Source organism: Dysidea avara, chromosome 1 (assembly GCF_963678975.1).
Source record: "Dysidea avara chromosome 1, odDysAvar1.4, whole genome shotgun sequence".
Classification (NCBI taxonomy): domain Eukaryota; kingdom Metazoa; phylum Porifera; class Demospongiae; order Dictyoceratida; family Dysideidae; genus Dysidea; species Dysidea avara.
The window spans coordinates 57,075,802-57,091,891 of record NC_089272.1 but is presented as its reverse complement, the minus strand read 5'-3'; the positions used below and the strand labels follow the sequence as shown (position 1 = coordinate 57,091,891).

At 38.2% G+C, this 16,090-nt stretch overlaps 2 protein-coding genes across 6 annotated transcripts in view; both read right to left on the bottom strand.

The window, feature by feature from the left end:
• Positions 1-4,361: 4,361 nt before the first annotated feature.
• Positions 4,362-6,510, bottom strand: LOC136237288 (keratin-associated protein 16-1-like). Its single transcript, XM_066027638.1, has 9 exons — positions 6,453-6,510; positions 6,220-6,404; positions 5,810-5,888; positions 5,699-5,762; positions 5,595-5,647; positions 5,355-5,540; positions 5,130-5,300; positions 4,790-4,975; positions 4,362-4,733 (listed from the first exon to the last, which is right to left on the bottom strand). Exons 1-9 carry the CDS (start codon positions 6,508-6,510, stop codon positions 4,531-4,533), a joined length of 1,185 nt encoding a protein of 394 aa, XP_065883710.1. The 3' UTR covers positions 4,362-4,530.
• An 8,144-nt stretch (positions 6,511-14,654) lies between these two features.
• The window catches only part of LOC136237254 (methylmalonic aciduria type A protein, mitochondrial-like), a 16,305-nt gene continuing 14,869 nt past the window's right edge, over positions 14,655-16,090 (bottom strand). For all 5 annotated transcript variants that reach the window (XM_066027614.1, XM_066027595.1, XM_066027619.1 and 2 more), the window contains one exon: positions 14,655-14,857. Coding sequence is in view for 3 of the 5 variants with exons in the window: in XM_066027595.1 (XP_065883667.1) it covers positions 14,722-14,857 (136 nt within the window). In the remaining 2 variants the exon portion in view is untranslated. The remainder of the gene's footprint in view (positions 14,858-16,090) is intronic.

Below are 16,090 nucleotides of genomic sequence, written 5' to 3'. Positions count from 1 at the left end.
ATATATATACTTTGTGTGACTCAACTCGTCCTACCACAGCTCACATCCTACAGTAAGTAGCTGTCCTGTTGCCTTACTACAACAGAGATATACATCAGTACTGTCATGATCAAATTCTTCGCCTTCTGGCCTCTAAACTCACAGAAATGTTTCAGTAGTGATAATTCATCTATCCATGTTTTTGCTGACCTTCAGGGTTTACAAGCTAGTGAATCACCTCAAGCCACTATTCCCAGGGCCGCCCACAGGGGGGGCAACTGGGGCATTTTGCCCCGGTCCCCAGCCTGAAAGGGGCCCCAGCCTGAAAGGGGCCCCAGGAAGGGCCCCTTGAATACCTGTTTAAAAGATCGATATACTCTAATAGAGCAGTCAGATCTAAATACTCTAATAGAACAGTCACAGTATTCTTCAGAGGAGCAGTGTAGCAAGCTTGTAAATAAGGAGATATGGTTGGTGAGGGGTAGCTATTGTCATTGTCAGTATGTAATGACCTTTTTTTTGGTCGTCAACTTGCAGCTTGGGTGAAATTGTGATTCAGAATGGAAACCTCCTTACCCCTGAGGCCCCACTTTAACTCTTTGCCCTGGGCCCCTTAATTTCTCTGGGTGGCCCTGACTATTCCATCTGCCTTACTAATCACACCTTAGGCCACATAACCTTAATTATTAGTTTTTCATCCTCCTGTACCCAAAATAGCAGTGTGGGAGGGCGGATTTTTATTTTATTTTTGACTAACTAGATAGCTGAATCAGCTAGCTAAAATGACTCAAACATGTATAAAGCCATTGATAATGTATAGATCAAAGAGTAGTGACTAAATGTTGTAGGAACACATCTCATCCACTAACAATGACATGATAAGTGTACTAATGATGTATGGTACAACATGTCAGTACTAGCACAAATGTGACCCAGTCTGAGAAAACCGGTCTTATCGCCCATGTCAGCAGATTTGATTTTTCACCCAGGACACACAGCTACATGAATAAACTATCTAATTCCACACTTAAAATCAGCTAGTCTTCAGTGGTCTGGTTTTGCTGGCTGCTTTTCCCGAGCCCAGTGGCGATCCGTACGTGTGGTGTAGGGCCTTAATGGAGCTCTGGTCAGCCTGGGAATGACTGTATGTGGCTGTACAGCTCTGTGGTGTTGAATAAGTACCTCTGCTGTAAATTTCCTTTCATTTTAGCCAGTTTTGAGACTTCAATGGCTCAAAACTTGGCCTAATTCATCCCTTGGCCTTCCATTTCAATTTTGAACACCATCTTTCCCGCATTCCAGGGCCCCCCCTCTCACCCAATTTGCAGCTCGCCTGATACAGTCAACCTCGGTTTAAAACTATCTAAAATGGCGGGAAACTTAGTTGCTGGCTACTTGTACAGTGGATGCTCTGGAAGGTACGGAGTTGGTGTAAAATGTGTGAAAATTTGGTACACATAGCTTCGACCATTGGCGAGCTACAATTAACACACCAAATACTTAAAACCGGCATTTCTCGACACTTTTAAATAGGCGATAAGCCCGGTTTTGTCAGACTGGGTCACAATTGTTGCTCCTTCAAACAGATTTCTGGTGGATGGGATCAAAGGATTTGTCTATGGAATCTTGAAACAGGAAAGTACGTATTCATATCATTTGTATAACACTTCATAATATCATACGCTTTCAGATTAGTTGATGAGTTCCATAGTCAACTGGGAGGACATGAGGTGGCTTCAGATGGAGTCATCACTGATCTGGATTATTCAAGTGAAATGTAAATCATGTTATCTGATGTTACCTCATAATGCATGTAAAGGGGAGGTGGTAGAGTATAACAGTTGATATCAGTACACCTATTGAAACGATTTCGTGGATATATACAATATCTGTCTCTATTTTTATTGCGACAAAGATTTTGAAAGGAAAGCATTTACTGTTGTACTGTTTTCTCATTCACATGTTTTTACATGGTGTCAATTATATAATTACAATCATGAATGAACAACAGCTGGTAAACGTCATTGAACTGACTATGATTAATATCATTAACAACTCACAAACACTATAGATCACAGAAGTATGTAGGTTGTAGTTAATTGTGGAAATAACATCACACTGGCTCCAACCTGATAGTCACACAGTTAGTGATGTCAACGTTTAACTGGTGGGCTATTATACCACATAGTGGTGGGCAGTGTACTAACACATTCCCACACATGAACCATAATAATACTATAGCCATCAACCACCAACATTACATGTGTATATGCATAGTGAAACTAAAACATTACAGTGATTGAGATGAACTAGAACTTGATGGTTACTGCATGCATGAATCAGTTTGATTCCTACATAATTCCAGATGGTAAATATGTACACAAAATAAACCTTAGTACTAATATAACTCGTGCTATTTCGGTTGTTTCTGTTAGGAATTTGTTTGCATATTCATCAACGGATCGTCTGATATATTTACGACAGTTTGCAACTAAAGGATCTGATATGAAACTGGTGGCTACAATGAAAGGACATGTCAGCGAAGTTACTCAGTTTTCTTAGACTGCTCTAGCAAGGTACCAACTACAAAAGTTGCTAATTGGCCTCCCTTAGCCACCAGCGGTGCAAAAAAATCCTCAATGAGGTAAGGAAAACGGCAATGCAGCAGGGGATAAGAAATTAATAAAGTTTATGTGGCCTTACAAGCCAAAATTAATATTGTTGTTATGTAATAGTTGTAACACGGGCATGAGGGCTTTGCCTGATATGTATGCCCGACTGCCCAAGGGCCGCAAGCCCGAGGGCAGAGGGCATACATATCAGGCAAAGCCCGAATGCCCCGTGTTACAGCTGATATGTAACACTTTGCATGGGTAGATCAAAGAAATATTTCCTTTGATCTGCCTATTTGTGTTGTTAAGTGTTTCTTTCTTTTAGAAACTACTAAAATGTATATAAAACCTATATAGGCAAGATGCACTTTATTTACATTGTGGGTTTCATGTGGCTTACAATTGAGTCTACTGTGGCTCTCAATTGAGACAAACTGAATCCCACAATAAAACTATCTCTTAGTGATATAGGTTTCTTAAACATTTTGAAAACCTTACATAGTAAGTGCTAGTGCTATAGTTGAAATTTTTTTGAAACTATACCAAACCACATCAAAAGCACTTTCAAGTACATCAAAAGTATTCTCAAAAACATGAAGTAACTTTAAACTGATCGATTTAAGGCTTTAAATACAACTTCAAAGTATTGCATAATAGTTGTAATTACCACATTCATCCCTGATCTTCCTTATAAAAATTATGTCAAAATAGTCTAGCTGTCAAAACAGCCTAGTTGTAGCCCTGCTACATTTCGTATGTAGCCCAGCTAGCTGGGCTACATACAAAATGTAGCCTAGGCAGTTCCTTTGATCTGAGGTATGAAAGTGTTACATGTGTATATGTACATCAATTATAACAGACTACGTAGCTAATTAGCTATATCATAGCTACTCAGAGTGGTTTCCCCTTTTTAATGGTACATGTGTATCTGAACTTCCTTGTGCCCTCCCTTTGCCAGCTCCTGGATCCACCCGTTTCCCACTGCAGAAAATGCATGACAAGTTCATTTAGGAAAGCCATCATGCACCATGAAACAACACCTTACACTGTCAGCCAAGCTTAATGGACATGAAGGAGGACTAAAGTGCATGTACTATATGTTCTCTGGTATGCCAAAATGAGTGTAACAGTGAAAAGATCAAGTCTATGTCCTTAATTAGCCTCAGAGGTAATTGTTTTTTTAATAACCATGTCATCAAGCCATTGTGATTTCAGAGATCAGTGTATACTACTACTACTACTACACCATGAGATAGCAGAAGTCATATCTGTACATATCTACAAAATTGCAAACACACAATTTAAACATCTGGTAAATACATAATATCTTTAGTTTGCTCAAACTGTATGCATGGATAGCCATCATTTTGTATGGACTACAGGATGTGTATCGACTGAATAATATTAGTCCCTCATGTTATGGATGTAAAAACTAATAGCACAAAGGCGTAGCTACAATTTAGACAGGTGAGGCAGTTCACCAAAATATTGGTGACTGAACTGAGAGCTACATTGGACCTCAGTGCATTGAAAGCTTGTGTTAACAAAGTTTGATCAGTTTTATGCTATTTAGTTCAACTTACTATATACATTAGATGCGTATTAGTCACAAAGCTGAACTAGTGCTGAGAAAATTGGAGCAGAAGCCATGGGTCATTTTTGTTTACACTGGGCCAATGGAGTGCCATATTGAATACCCTGCACTGTTTTTGGGTGTCCCTGCCTGTATTATATAGGAGTGATTTTGTGTAGGGGTATGCGATATATTACTCCTGTAATATAGTAGTATTGTTATTACATGTACTAATACAATGTACAATAATAGACCATACTGTTAGTCACATGTGCCTAATGCAATGTACAATAATTGATGTTAGTAGCATGTGCCTAATATACTATACATAATGAACTATATTGTTAGTCTCGTGCCACAACTAGCTCATCCTTTGAATGGATGGGCACACTGTACTACTGGAGGACATGGAGCTCTAGGACACTGAACTACTTGTAGTGAACAGATCTGATCACTTGAACATCCTCCATTATCAAGATCACAAGATGGATTACAAAATGTTTCACCAGATGGTTTGTATACCTCACATTGTGATCCTGTAAGACAGGTCACTGACTCACAAGGATCAGCTATAAGAGAAGAATTAACAAGTTGCATTGAAGCAATTGTTGTTACAGTAACTCACTGCACTTGATTGCTGGAAGACATGGAGCTCTGACACACACAACATCTTGTATTGTACATATCTGACCATCAGGACATCCTCCATTATCAAGACTACATGATGGGGTACAAAATGGCTCCCCAGTCGGTTCAAATACTTCACAATTTGATCCTTTCAAACACTGAACAGCAGCACAAGGATTTGTAGCTAGAGTTGTAACAAGTTCAGCTTAGTGACCATACTAAACCACATAAATAGGTAAGTTAATGGGTTGACCTAATGTACAGGGGACACTGACTGTAGCTAAGTTAGGTGACACTGATTAGCGTTATGCAGCTCAGTGGGATGGGATAACACTAACCACATTGATCTGGCTTGACACATTTCCTTTTCTTCTCATCTAGCACAGTACCAGTTGGACACTGACAACCAACCACACATTGTAGTGTACATATCACTGGTCCTGGATCATTACATGTTGGGGGACATGCTGTGCCACATGTTGTGAACACCTGACCCTCTATAGGACACTCTGGATGGGGGGGGGGGCTAATGGTGACACACTATGAGCCACAAGGTAACTTACTAGAACTACACTGGACCACAGGTGGACATTGAGCTCTAACACACTGAACCTGTTGTAGTGAACAGGTCTGACCAGTTGGACATCCTCCATTATCAAGATCACATGATGGATTACAAAATGCTTCACCAGTTGGTCCAAACACTTCACATTGTGATCCTGTAGGACAGGTCACTGATGCACAAGGATCTATACAGGTGATATGATGGTATTTATTATGCAGGTTGTACTGAAGGACATTACCTGGTAGACAAGCTTTCTTAGTACAAGCTACTAAACCATTTTTGGTACATGTACTAGTATAGACACACATGAGGACACAATACAAGATGTGATGTCATCATTACCATGTGTTACAATCTAGTGGATATGTGTCTCCCGGAAACAATGCCCTGTTACCAACTCTACACACTATTAGACCAGTATAATATTCAATGATAACAGATGAAATTACTTACCACATGAAGGACAACATTGACCAGGAATTGTTCCAGTACCTACTCCAGTAGCACACTCTGGTAGAGCACACTTCACCAGCTATAACAGTGATGAAAGATAATTAATAATGGACATCTCCTATTGGATAAAGTATTCTATACTCTAGAGTAATTGTAACTCCTTACAGTAATTGTTACTAGTCACAAATGATACATTACAAGTGTTAGGGCTCAAAATTGTTGGAAGAACACTCACAACTTGGCCAGTGTTCTGGTGGCCTGTTAACTCATGTTAGCTGTTCTGGGTTAGCTTTCTCTAGGTGTTGGCTATATTGCTCCCACTTTAATGATTATTTTTCCTGCAACCAGCTTGTGGTTACAGGCTGCATTATACCCTTCTTGTGACTTCTAACTGTTTCAACTGAACTTACAGAGCAATCAATAGGACACTGCTTGGGCCGTACACATCTATTATTAGTAACATCAATGAGTTTTCCAGGAGGACAACCACACCCTGGTTGACATTGTAGAGTACACAACAGACCAGGATTAGTACAGGTAGCTGGACAGGTCTTACATGCCTGGAACACTTGACCCCTTATTGGACATGATGATCCTATTGACAGACAAATAGTTATTCACCCATACTGCGATAGCCACTCACTGGAGTCTGCTAAACTGCTTGAAACAAGCACAGCTAGTACTAATATCACACTGTTCATCTTTTAACAGTTAATAAAGTCTATAAGGATGTAGTAGTCTTTATATAGTAACCTTGACAATGAGATCATGTGACTTCTGTTGACGATGTAACACAATGACATCATTTGAACTATGACATGCAGTGTGTGGTGCAAAGTTCCATAACTTAATTAGCTCATTGATTATTAAATTTTATTTTACAAAATAGCTAGCCAGTAGTGTTATCCTACAACATATATAGTAGCTAGTTTCTTTCAGACCATGTCATTTTTCTCTGCAGCTGTATGTAGGGACCCGCCGATTATGCTCATAATTTTACCTATTATGCTATGCTGCACTGCTCAAAAATTTATCTATTATGCTAAAATTTATGCTCAATACTTACCTATTATGCTCAAATTATGCCCAATTATTTATACCTCAGTTCTCATGCTCTGCTAATAATTTCCAGTTTATGGATAAATAATAAGTGGCTGAAGCACAACCTTACTTGTCAAAATGCACATCACAGAAAAGATCGATATACTCTAATAGAACAGTCAGCTATGTGATTGTTCTATTAGAGTTACTGACTGTTCTATTAAAGTGTATCGATCTTTCTGTGATAGCTATTTTTATAAGCAAGAATTCGTACTGTTACAAAATATTCTACCTATTATGCTAGCATTATGCTCAATGCTTTCAGGTACCTATTATGCTCATAATTATGCCAGCATAATCGGCGGGTCCCTAGCTGTATGCACACATTGATCTGTAAAGCAACAAAATAAGCTGTGAGACTAGAAGTTATATTATTATGATGTCATGTGATGTCAACTACTGACATAATTAGTTTCCACATTTGGTTATTATGGTGATATAATATGTTATGTAGTTACTATACCTGTTAGACAAGTTAACACTTGGAAAATTATTGTGTAATATTTTCTCTGATAGAAATGACCTTAGAAATGACATCATAAGTGTTGTGTCATCATATTCTAGGGGACAGATATTTGCCAGATAAACTCATTGCTTTGTTTTGTATGCAGAGCTGGTATGGGGTGGAGATGCTGAATGAAAAAGAAACATTTTAAATTTGCTATACGTGGCTAGAAAGTTATAATTCAGTTTCAAGTATGGCTACCTATTGTGCATGTATTTGTTGTGGTCTATATACTGGGTTACCAAGGTTCACTGAAGTAACTGTATAAATCAACTCTGCCAAGTATTTGGCAGTAAAACCTTATAAGGCCTCAAGTTTGGCCTATACATGACCACACGTACAGGTCTTTGCTGCACTAAAAGTGTTGAGAGATATTCTTATCCTGTAAACATCTTATTGTGCAAGAAGTGACTACCACACACAGTTCTCCATTGTTGGATAAACAATAGACAATGTTATATGATTACAGGTAAACCACCAAACTATACTTATATAGCTACTATCATTTAAGATTTCTTATAAAGAAAGCTAAAGAACGCATACAACAAGCTGTTCAGTGGTGTAAAGCTATACACATAATAGTAGCTATCCATATTGTATTACAATAGTAATGGATCATTCAGTCTTATACTAATTAGAGTGCAGCTCTCTCAGAAGATGCTGATAGTAAACTCCAAAATAACTTAGTACATGTCCTTACACGACACCTGCAGGGATCACATGATGATGGCGTGTCATACCTGATAGCTATGTATTAGTGGTACCAAGAGTTCATAATATTCCCTATTGTGAACTCTTGGTGGTACTGAACATGCTAGTAACTAACACATACTCCAAAAATGTTTGGAGGAGCTATTATATGCACCAAATATGGCGACATACTAACATGGCTTTAATCTTAAGTGTGGTCACATGACAAGTACAACATGACCACATATGTGACAGGTATTTGTTATACTAGAAATGCTGAGGGACATCCCTATACTGAGCAACAAAATTGAGTAAACCCCTACATTATTGAATTGTTGGCTAAACTGAAACAATAGACAATGATGTAGCCATATAACTAACTACAGGGTGTAATGGTGATGTACTCATAACAATGGAAGGTAGAAGATTTCCTCCACTACACAAGACAACATGGTAACCATAATGTGACTCACGTAGTGGTTGCTACAACGTCCAATACATGATGCCCAACTCCTTAGACATTTTAAACTGGGAAGGAAGTGACACACGTTGGTACATCGTGAGGGGGTGGGGAGAGCAGTATCAGAGTAGTAACAGGCTTTACAATATGTTTTACGACACGTGTCAGGACACGGTGGTACAGTGAGGATATAAATGTGAAATATTTATTATTAGTAGAGTACAGGGACATACTCACCGACTACTTGGTCTGTATCTGTTCCTTGGATTGCTACAGAACTGAGGGGAACAGATGGGAGGACACTCTAATGACACATAGTAAAGTGATGTGATGGTATACAGTTCAGTGATGGCATAGGCGGATCTAGGAGGCATTGTCAGGGGGGGCCAAGGGGGGGCAAAAAGTTTTAGTGTACAAAAGTGTTTATTCCACTAAGAGGAATTCTAGTACGCAAGTTATATTTAGTTACATAACTTCATTCAGTATAGTTGGATGAATGATAGACATACGGTTGTAAGACTGTAGTTGGCGAAAAAAATTTTAAAATTAGACTTCCTAGGTTTGAATCTGGGAGCATTTTTGATAGCATTTAGCTAACAAAGTGTATGCTTACAATGCATAATATAAAGATTAGTTAGCCTAATTGAGATAAAGCCTATTTGATGGTAAAGTGTGCTAAATAGAGATAAGGTGTAGCTATAGCTAGTATTGTTGTAATGACATTACAATTGTGACTGTTCTATTAGAGTAGTGACTGCTCTATTAGAGTATCTCGATCTTGGCACAAAAATTCAAACTTATATGTCTCACTTTCTTTACAATGTACAGTATAACTGTAAAGTACATTTACAATTGTTGTCTTCTATTTGCCCATTTGCTTTCTATACTTCTGAATACAGTATGAATACATGATTCCAGTTTCTGGTATCAACTGTGAGCCCAAGGGGGGCAAGAGAAAGGCCAGGGGGGGCACAGCACCCCTTGGCCCCCCCTCAGATCCGCCTATGAGTGATGGGATAACACTAATCACATTGATCTGCAGCTGGCTGTACACATTTCTTCTCATTTAGTATAGTACCAGTTGGGCACTGACAACCAACCACACACTGTAGTGTACATATCACTGGTCCTGGATCATTACATGTTGGGGGACATGTTGTACCGCATGTTGTGAACACCTGACCCTTTATAGGACATTCTGGGGGGGTGGGGGGGGGGGGGGGGGAGTAATGGTGACACACTAAGAACCAGATGATATGAACTTACTACACTGCACCACAGGAGGACATGGAGTTCTACACTGGACCTGTTGTAGTGAACAGGTCAATATCCTCCATTATCAAGATCACAAGATGGATTACAAAATGTTTCACCACTTCACATTGTGATCCTGTAGGACAGGTCACTGACTCACATGTAACAAACAATGAGGATGTGACATCATTTCATTAATAACTGGTACACATGGGCATTGGGCATCAGGAATATAGTGCTGAATCTGCTGACATCTTGAACAATCAGTTATAAGATACTCTAACAGTGATGGATTACTGTAATCAGGGGAAGCTCCAGTGAAGTTTCTGAGGTTTTCAGAAACCAGTCAAGTGTATTCAAGCAGCTAAATATATTTTGCATTGATTTGCATAATAGAGCAGTAAATCACTCTAATAAACTGAACAGTCACAGAAGCAGTGTAGCAAGCTGTGTAGCTATAAAGAGGGCATTTATTAGGTAGTTACCTTTTTTGCTTTGTTGTGGTCTTTACCAAAAGTCCAGCTATACTCCTGATCAGAAACCGATCCTGGAGCTGCCTATCAACCAGCTAAAAGAAAGAATGAAGCTGAATCATTACTCTAATGCTGGGCTGGGGGAAGTGCCCAGGCAGCCCAGGCAAGAACCTGACCAATATTTTACTGTCACAGTAAGTTAGTCATGAAATTTTACCATTACCAAGTTTTGATAGCTTTGCCTGACCAATAATTTGATGCTTCTCCCAGCCCTGTAATGTATGTAATTTTGGGAATTTCTTGAGCATAGTGCACGTGGGTGATTTTTGGGTACTGTTCAAAAGTATAATGTCCAAGTGCTGTTGAGTAATAATCTTATAACTTACTACACTGGACCACAGGAGGATATGGAGCTCTAACACACTGAACCTGTTGTAGTGAACAGGTCCGACCAGTTGGACATCCTCCATTATCAAGATCACATGATGGATTTCAAAATGTTTCACCAGTTGGCTTGTATACCTCACACTGTGATCCTGTAGGACAGGTCACTGATGCACAAGAATCAGCTGTAACAAGTGATATGTTGTACCATGTAACACCATCAAGGACATTACCTGGTAGACAAGCTTTCTCAGTACACGCCACTAAACCATTTTTGGTACATGAACTAGTATAGACAAACATGAGGACACATTACAAGATGTGATGTCATCATTACCATGTGTTACAATCTAGTGGATATGTGTCTCCTGGAAACAATGTCCTGTTACCAACTCTACACACTATTAGACCAGTATACAACATAAGGCTAACAGTACAAAATAATCAAAGCGGACTAGTCCATCCAATGGAAGTTCCAAGGAGGTTTTCAAAACTAGTCAAGGTACCTTAATAGAGCAGTCACCCTAATATAATAGTCAAGTAAATTTTTATAATAGTTTTGATAAACTACTTAAGATCACTCTCATAATCAATCTCTAACTTTCTCAGGGGAACACACACCAGATCCCTGGATTGGCATGTTTCACATGCTATTTTATGCCACAGATACTCTACTACAGTATTTACATGGTTGCATTGGTACTTTTTGTAGTAAATGTAAAGTATCATTTCCAGCAGTAGTGATCATTAACAAAGAAAACTCACTAGTATTAACACTTAAAGATATCAATGATGATAATGCTATTGGGAGGGCTGGTACCATACAAGTGTTAGTGATGAACAAAAACTTTGAGTCAGTATAGCAGTTAAACCTGTCCTGGACATTGGTGGTGGAAACTACACAGTATCCTTCACTCCCAGGACACTTGGAGATCATGTGATATCAATTGTAATTAATGGACAACACATCCCAGACAGTCCTCACAAGTAAGGAATAATGTGTGTTCTATTAGAGTGTTTTGTGGATATGTACACCATTACAGTGAAACCTGTGTATTAAGGACAGACCAATAGTGTCCTGATTTACCATATCAGTATACACCCTAAGGGATACTTTGGAACATTACAAAGTGTCCAGATTACTCATTTTCAAGTGTTAGAGCTAGGTTACATAGCCTTAAATTATTTTCTAAAGTATATTTAAAACCTAGTACAAGTTTGATTGTGGGTTTCAACTGCTGTTCTATAATCTGTTAGTTTTACTGTATGATCCACCATGACCCTTGTAGTTGGTCTCAATAAGTAGTCAATTTAAAAGACATACCTGTATTTTCAGAGATCAAAGTATATATATAAAATTTACAATTATAGTTCACCACACTATGTATGTCATCACATTTCCTATACATACAGGAAGTGACATCACCAGTATTATTAGTATAAGTGTACAGTAGATCACATGATCCTGTCATGTTACTGTAGGATATCAGTTGTACTGAGAGACTATACAACAAGATGAGATAACAAGATTGTAGTGTGGTGACTGATTATGGAGGGAACAAGTTTGGTGAACTCCATGATGTTGCTATAGGAGTACATGGTGAAGTAGTTGTTTGTGATTATACTAACAAGTGTGTGATAGTGTTAGACTGTAACATGACATTGTTATCAGTGATTGGACAAGGAAGTGATGACAACAGATTGGTAGGGACCCGCCGATTATGCTGGCATAATTATGAGCATAATAGGTGCCTGAAAGCATTGAGCATAATGCTAGCATAATGGGTAGAATATTTGTGTAATAGTATGAATCCTTGCTTATCAAACAGGGGCGGATCCAGAGTTTGGAAAGAGGGGGGCATTTTGCTGAAAAAAGTTGAAGAGCAAAAAAAAAAAAAAGTCACAACAATAATAGCTAGTGATCTTTTACCAAATATATTATATCACGTATGTTATGTAAAATAAAATCCTATTTATAACTTCATGGGTAAGCTACACTGCCTCATGAACATTGTGACTACTTTATTAGAGCAATTGACTGCTCTATTAGAGTATCTCGATCTTGTATGCAATTTCTTGAAGGGGGGGCATTTGCCCCAAATGCCCCATCCTGGATCCGCCATTGTCAAAGTAGCTATAAGAAAGATCGATATACCCTAATAGAACAGTCAGTAACTCTAATAGAACAATCACATAGCTGACTGTTCTATTAGAGTATATCGATCTTCTCTGTAATATACAGTTTGACAAGTAAGTTTGTGCTTCAGCCACTTATTATTTATCCATAAACTGGAAATTATAAGTAGAGCATGAGAACGAGGCATAAATAATTGGGCATAATTTGAGCATAATGGGTAAGTATTGAGCATAAATTTAAGCATAATAGGTAAATTTTTTAGCAGTGCAGCATAGCATAATAGGTAAAATTATGAGCATATAATCGGCGGGTCCCTACAGATTGGACTCGCCTGAAGGTGTAGCAGTCAGTAAGGATGGCATCATAGCTGTCAGTGAGTATTTTAGCCATCAAGTGAAGAAGTATTCCCTACAAGGCAAACTCTTATCAGTAATTGGTGGCAATAGAGGGAACAACAATGGCCAGTTTAATAGACCTAGAGGACTAGTCTTCAGTAGTAATAAAATGTTGTATGTTGTAGATAGTGGTAATCACAGAGTCCAGGTATTCCAACAAGATGATAAATTTGCATTTACATTTGGCAGTTACGGGTACAACCCTGGACAATTTCGGTTTCCTGTTAAAATAGCAATTGCTTCTGACAATAGAGTGTTAGTTAGTGACTACTACAGTGATCACATTCGTCTCTTCAGTCATACTGGCAGTTTTATTAGTAGGATAACATGTACCTGGCCATGGGCCATTACTGTTAGCCCTGATGGTCACATCATCGCTGGTTGTGATAATGGTACAAGTATTAGAGTATGGAGCCCCACCCATCAGTTGATCAGTGTGTTTGGAAAGAAGGGATCTCAACAAGGAGAATTTGATAACATTAATGGTATATCAATCAGTTCTACTGGCAATATTTATGTTGTAGAGGGGAACAACAAGAGACTACAAATTATTACTAACAGTTAAATTGTGTTTGTATGATGTAATCTATTATTACCATGGTTACTACTTGTTTACATGATATGATAATATTGTAACTAGAGAGGTTGATTGGTACATATTAGTGTGTGAGGGGAGATGTTACTATAGGGTAAGAAATTAATTAATTAGTGGATCACCAAATATAATGCTAGCTACAGCATAAAGGTTATCACTTTTGTAAAACAAATTTTTTGTGCTGTGTTAATTTTTTTTTCTCTTTTACACTTAAGCCACGTCACTTATTCAACATTTAATCTACCAGTGCAGAAAAATTGTACTTTGACTACCTAATAATTATAATTAATTTTGGTAATGCTACTTTTTGTTTACACACACTCACCACACAAATACACTAAATTTCTTCACTAAAATAATACATTAGGTTTCTTCAAGACCATATGAATCTCTAGCTCCCCTTTATATGATCTCTAGTGTTGAATGTATGACAATGACTGAAGTTAAGTTTCTACTGCTGCAGGTGTAGGCAACCTCCCTTATTACCTCTACTAAACTTTAAGATTATTAATTTATCCCAGCCGATATATACAATATCCAGGTCTGATTTAGATACTCTATTTTATTACATGCATTGACAGGGAGCATCAATTCTCAGTAATAAAAGGGAAGTACAGTCAGTGTGGGAGTAGCTCATATATAGTGTTGTTACATTGTTTTTATTTATGCTGTGTATAGTTTACACTTGTGTGGATGTAGCTTAATTTATTAAATTACAATTCAACATGCACATTGTAGCAATACTTGAAACACCAGTCCTTGTGCAGTCGTCACTGCACATGTACATGGATATTACTTGCTAAATAGCTGTAGTTAGAATATATATACGTACAAATTATTGACACTACTGGTTCTCCATAGTTAATGTGTTTATTGTAAATATACAAATATATACACTATACAGTTTATAGCATTATATTATTGGTTAATTTCTTGTTGATTAAGAAACACTTCTAACAGTTGATCAGCAGCCAGACCAGGTGAGATTGTTCCTACCATCACCTTCGTCTCCATCTCATTGATCATCGACACTACTTCAGGATGACGTTGAAACCTAACAAATAATTAATGAAGTACGTACAATACACTTTTAAGATCAAAAGTACAGGGGCGTAGCCAGCCAATATTTGATGGTTGGGCATAACATCAACTTAACTACATACAAAGGAAACACACTCACTTTCATGTGAGACATTATCAAAGAAAAAATTAATATGAAAAGCGTATGAACACAAGGCCTACATCTACCTGTGCTATAGTGCAAACAAATGCTGTTTGCATGCATGCAAACATTTACTAGCTTTTATTAAACTTGTAGGGCAGGCATCTACCGACAATTGGCATAACCGAGCATCACATGACATCAAACTGCTGAACCTACAAGAACCAACAATATAAACAGTTCATCACATACTTACTACAATCAACTGGTAGTAGACTACAACTTACAGACCAACCACTACAGCGATATGTAATGTAAATGCCACATGGCCCCAAATGAAGGCTGGGGGCATTAATTTATGAGATCAGCATTTTAAAAGCTTCATCCCGGACTCCCAGAGTTATAGCAGCCAATGTACATTTTGCATGAATCTGGTAAATTTTCAGGTAAACCATAACTCGGTTAATCAGTACAAATCGTGCATGTGACACTTTATAATGACTTGACCTTTTCTCCATTTCCAGCTCCAGCAGCCTCCATTTGCATATTCCATTATTGTTACCTAAATCAGTATAATTTATTTTCCCGTTTCCTTTCATCAGCAGTAGGCTATACGGCACTTCCTTATCAAAAAATATGCTTGACAAGTCCATGGCACTGAAACTAAATCTTTTGCTACCAGCACCATTCACACTGAATCCTACTGACACTTATATCACTCACTGTGACTTAAGAGATACAGTACTACGCTTCGACTCCATTTTAAATTCGAATGCAGAGGAACATGGCACATGCGTCTTCATGAAGTGTAATTATAGGGACTTCCCAAGGAATTTCTGCCCAATGGATTACATGATACACCCTCTAATGCCTCTATCTCTCGGTCCCTCGTTCAAAGTCATGGTTCAACAAATGAAGTACACTTTACACTATTAAAGTAGGGTTGTTTTGTGTGCTGCTGTGAATCTTCACATGAATCTTAAGCTACTTGTGATGGTTGGGCAAGAAACTGTGATGGTTGGGAAAATGCCCACCCATGCCCACCCTCGGCTACACCTATGCAAAAGGATTTTCTTCTTGCAACTTTACCAACTAGAAATTCTGTATGAGCAAACTCTTAAGTGT

Bases quoted from the DNA above. Each gene is read 5' to 3' on its own strand.
- LOC136237288 (XM_066027638.1), bottom strand. From the start codon at position 6,510: ATGAACAGTGTGATATTAGTACTAGCTGTGCTTGTTTCAAGCAGTTTA. The intron at 5,541-5,594 runs GTAATGTCCTTC...TCACCTGTATAG, and splicing joins TAAGAAAGCTTGTCTACCAG to ATCCTTGTGCATCAGTGACC. The intron at 4,734-4,789 runs GTGAGTTACTGT...CTTCTCTTATAG, and splicing joins TCTTCCAGCAATCAAGTGCA to CTGATCCTTGTGAGTCAGTG.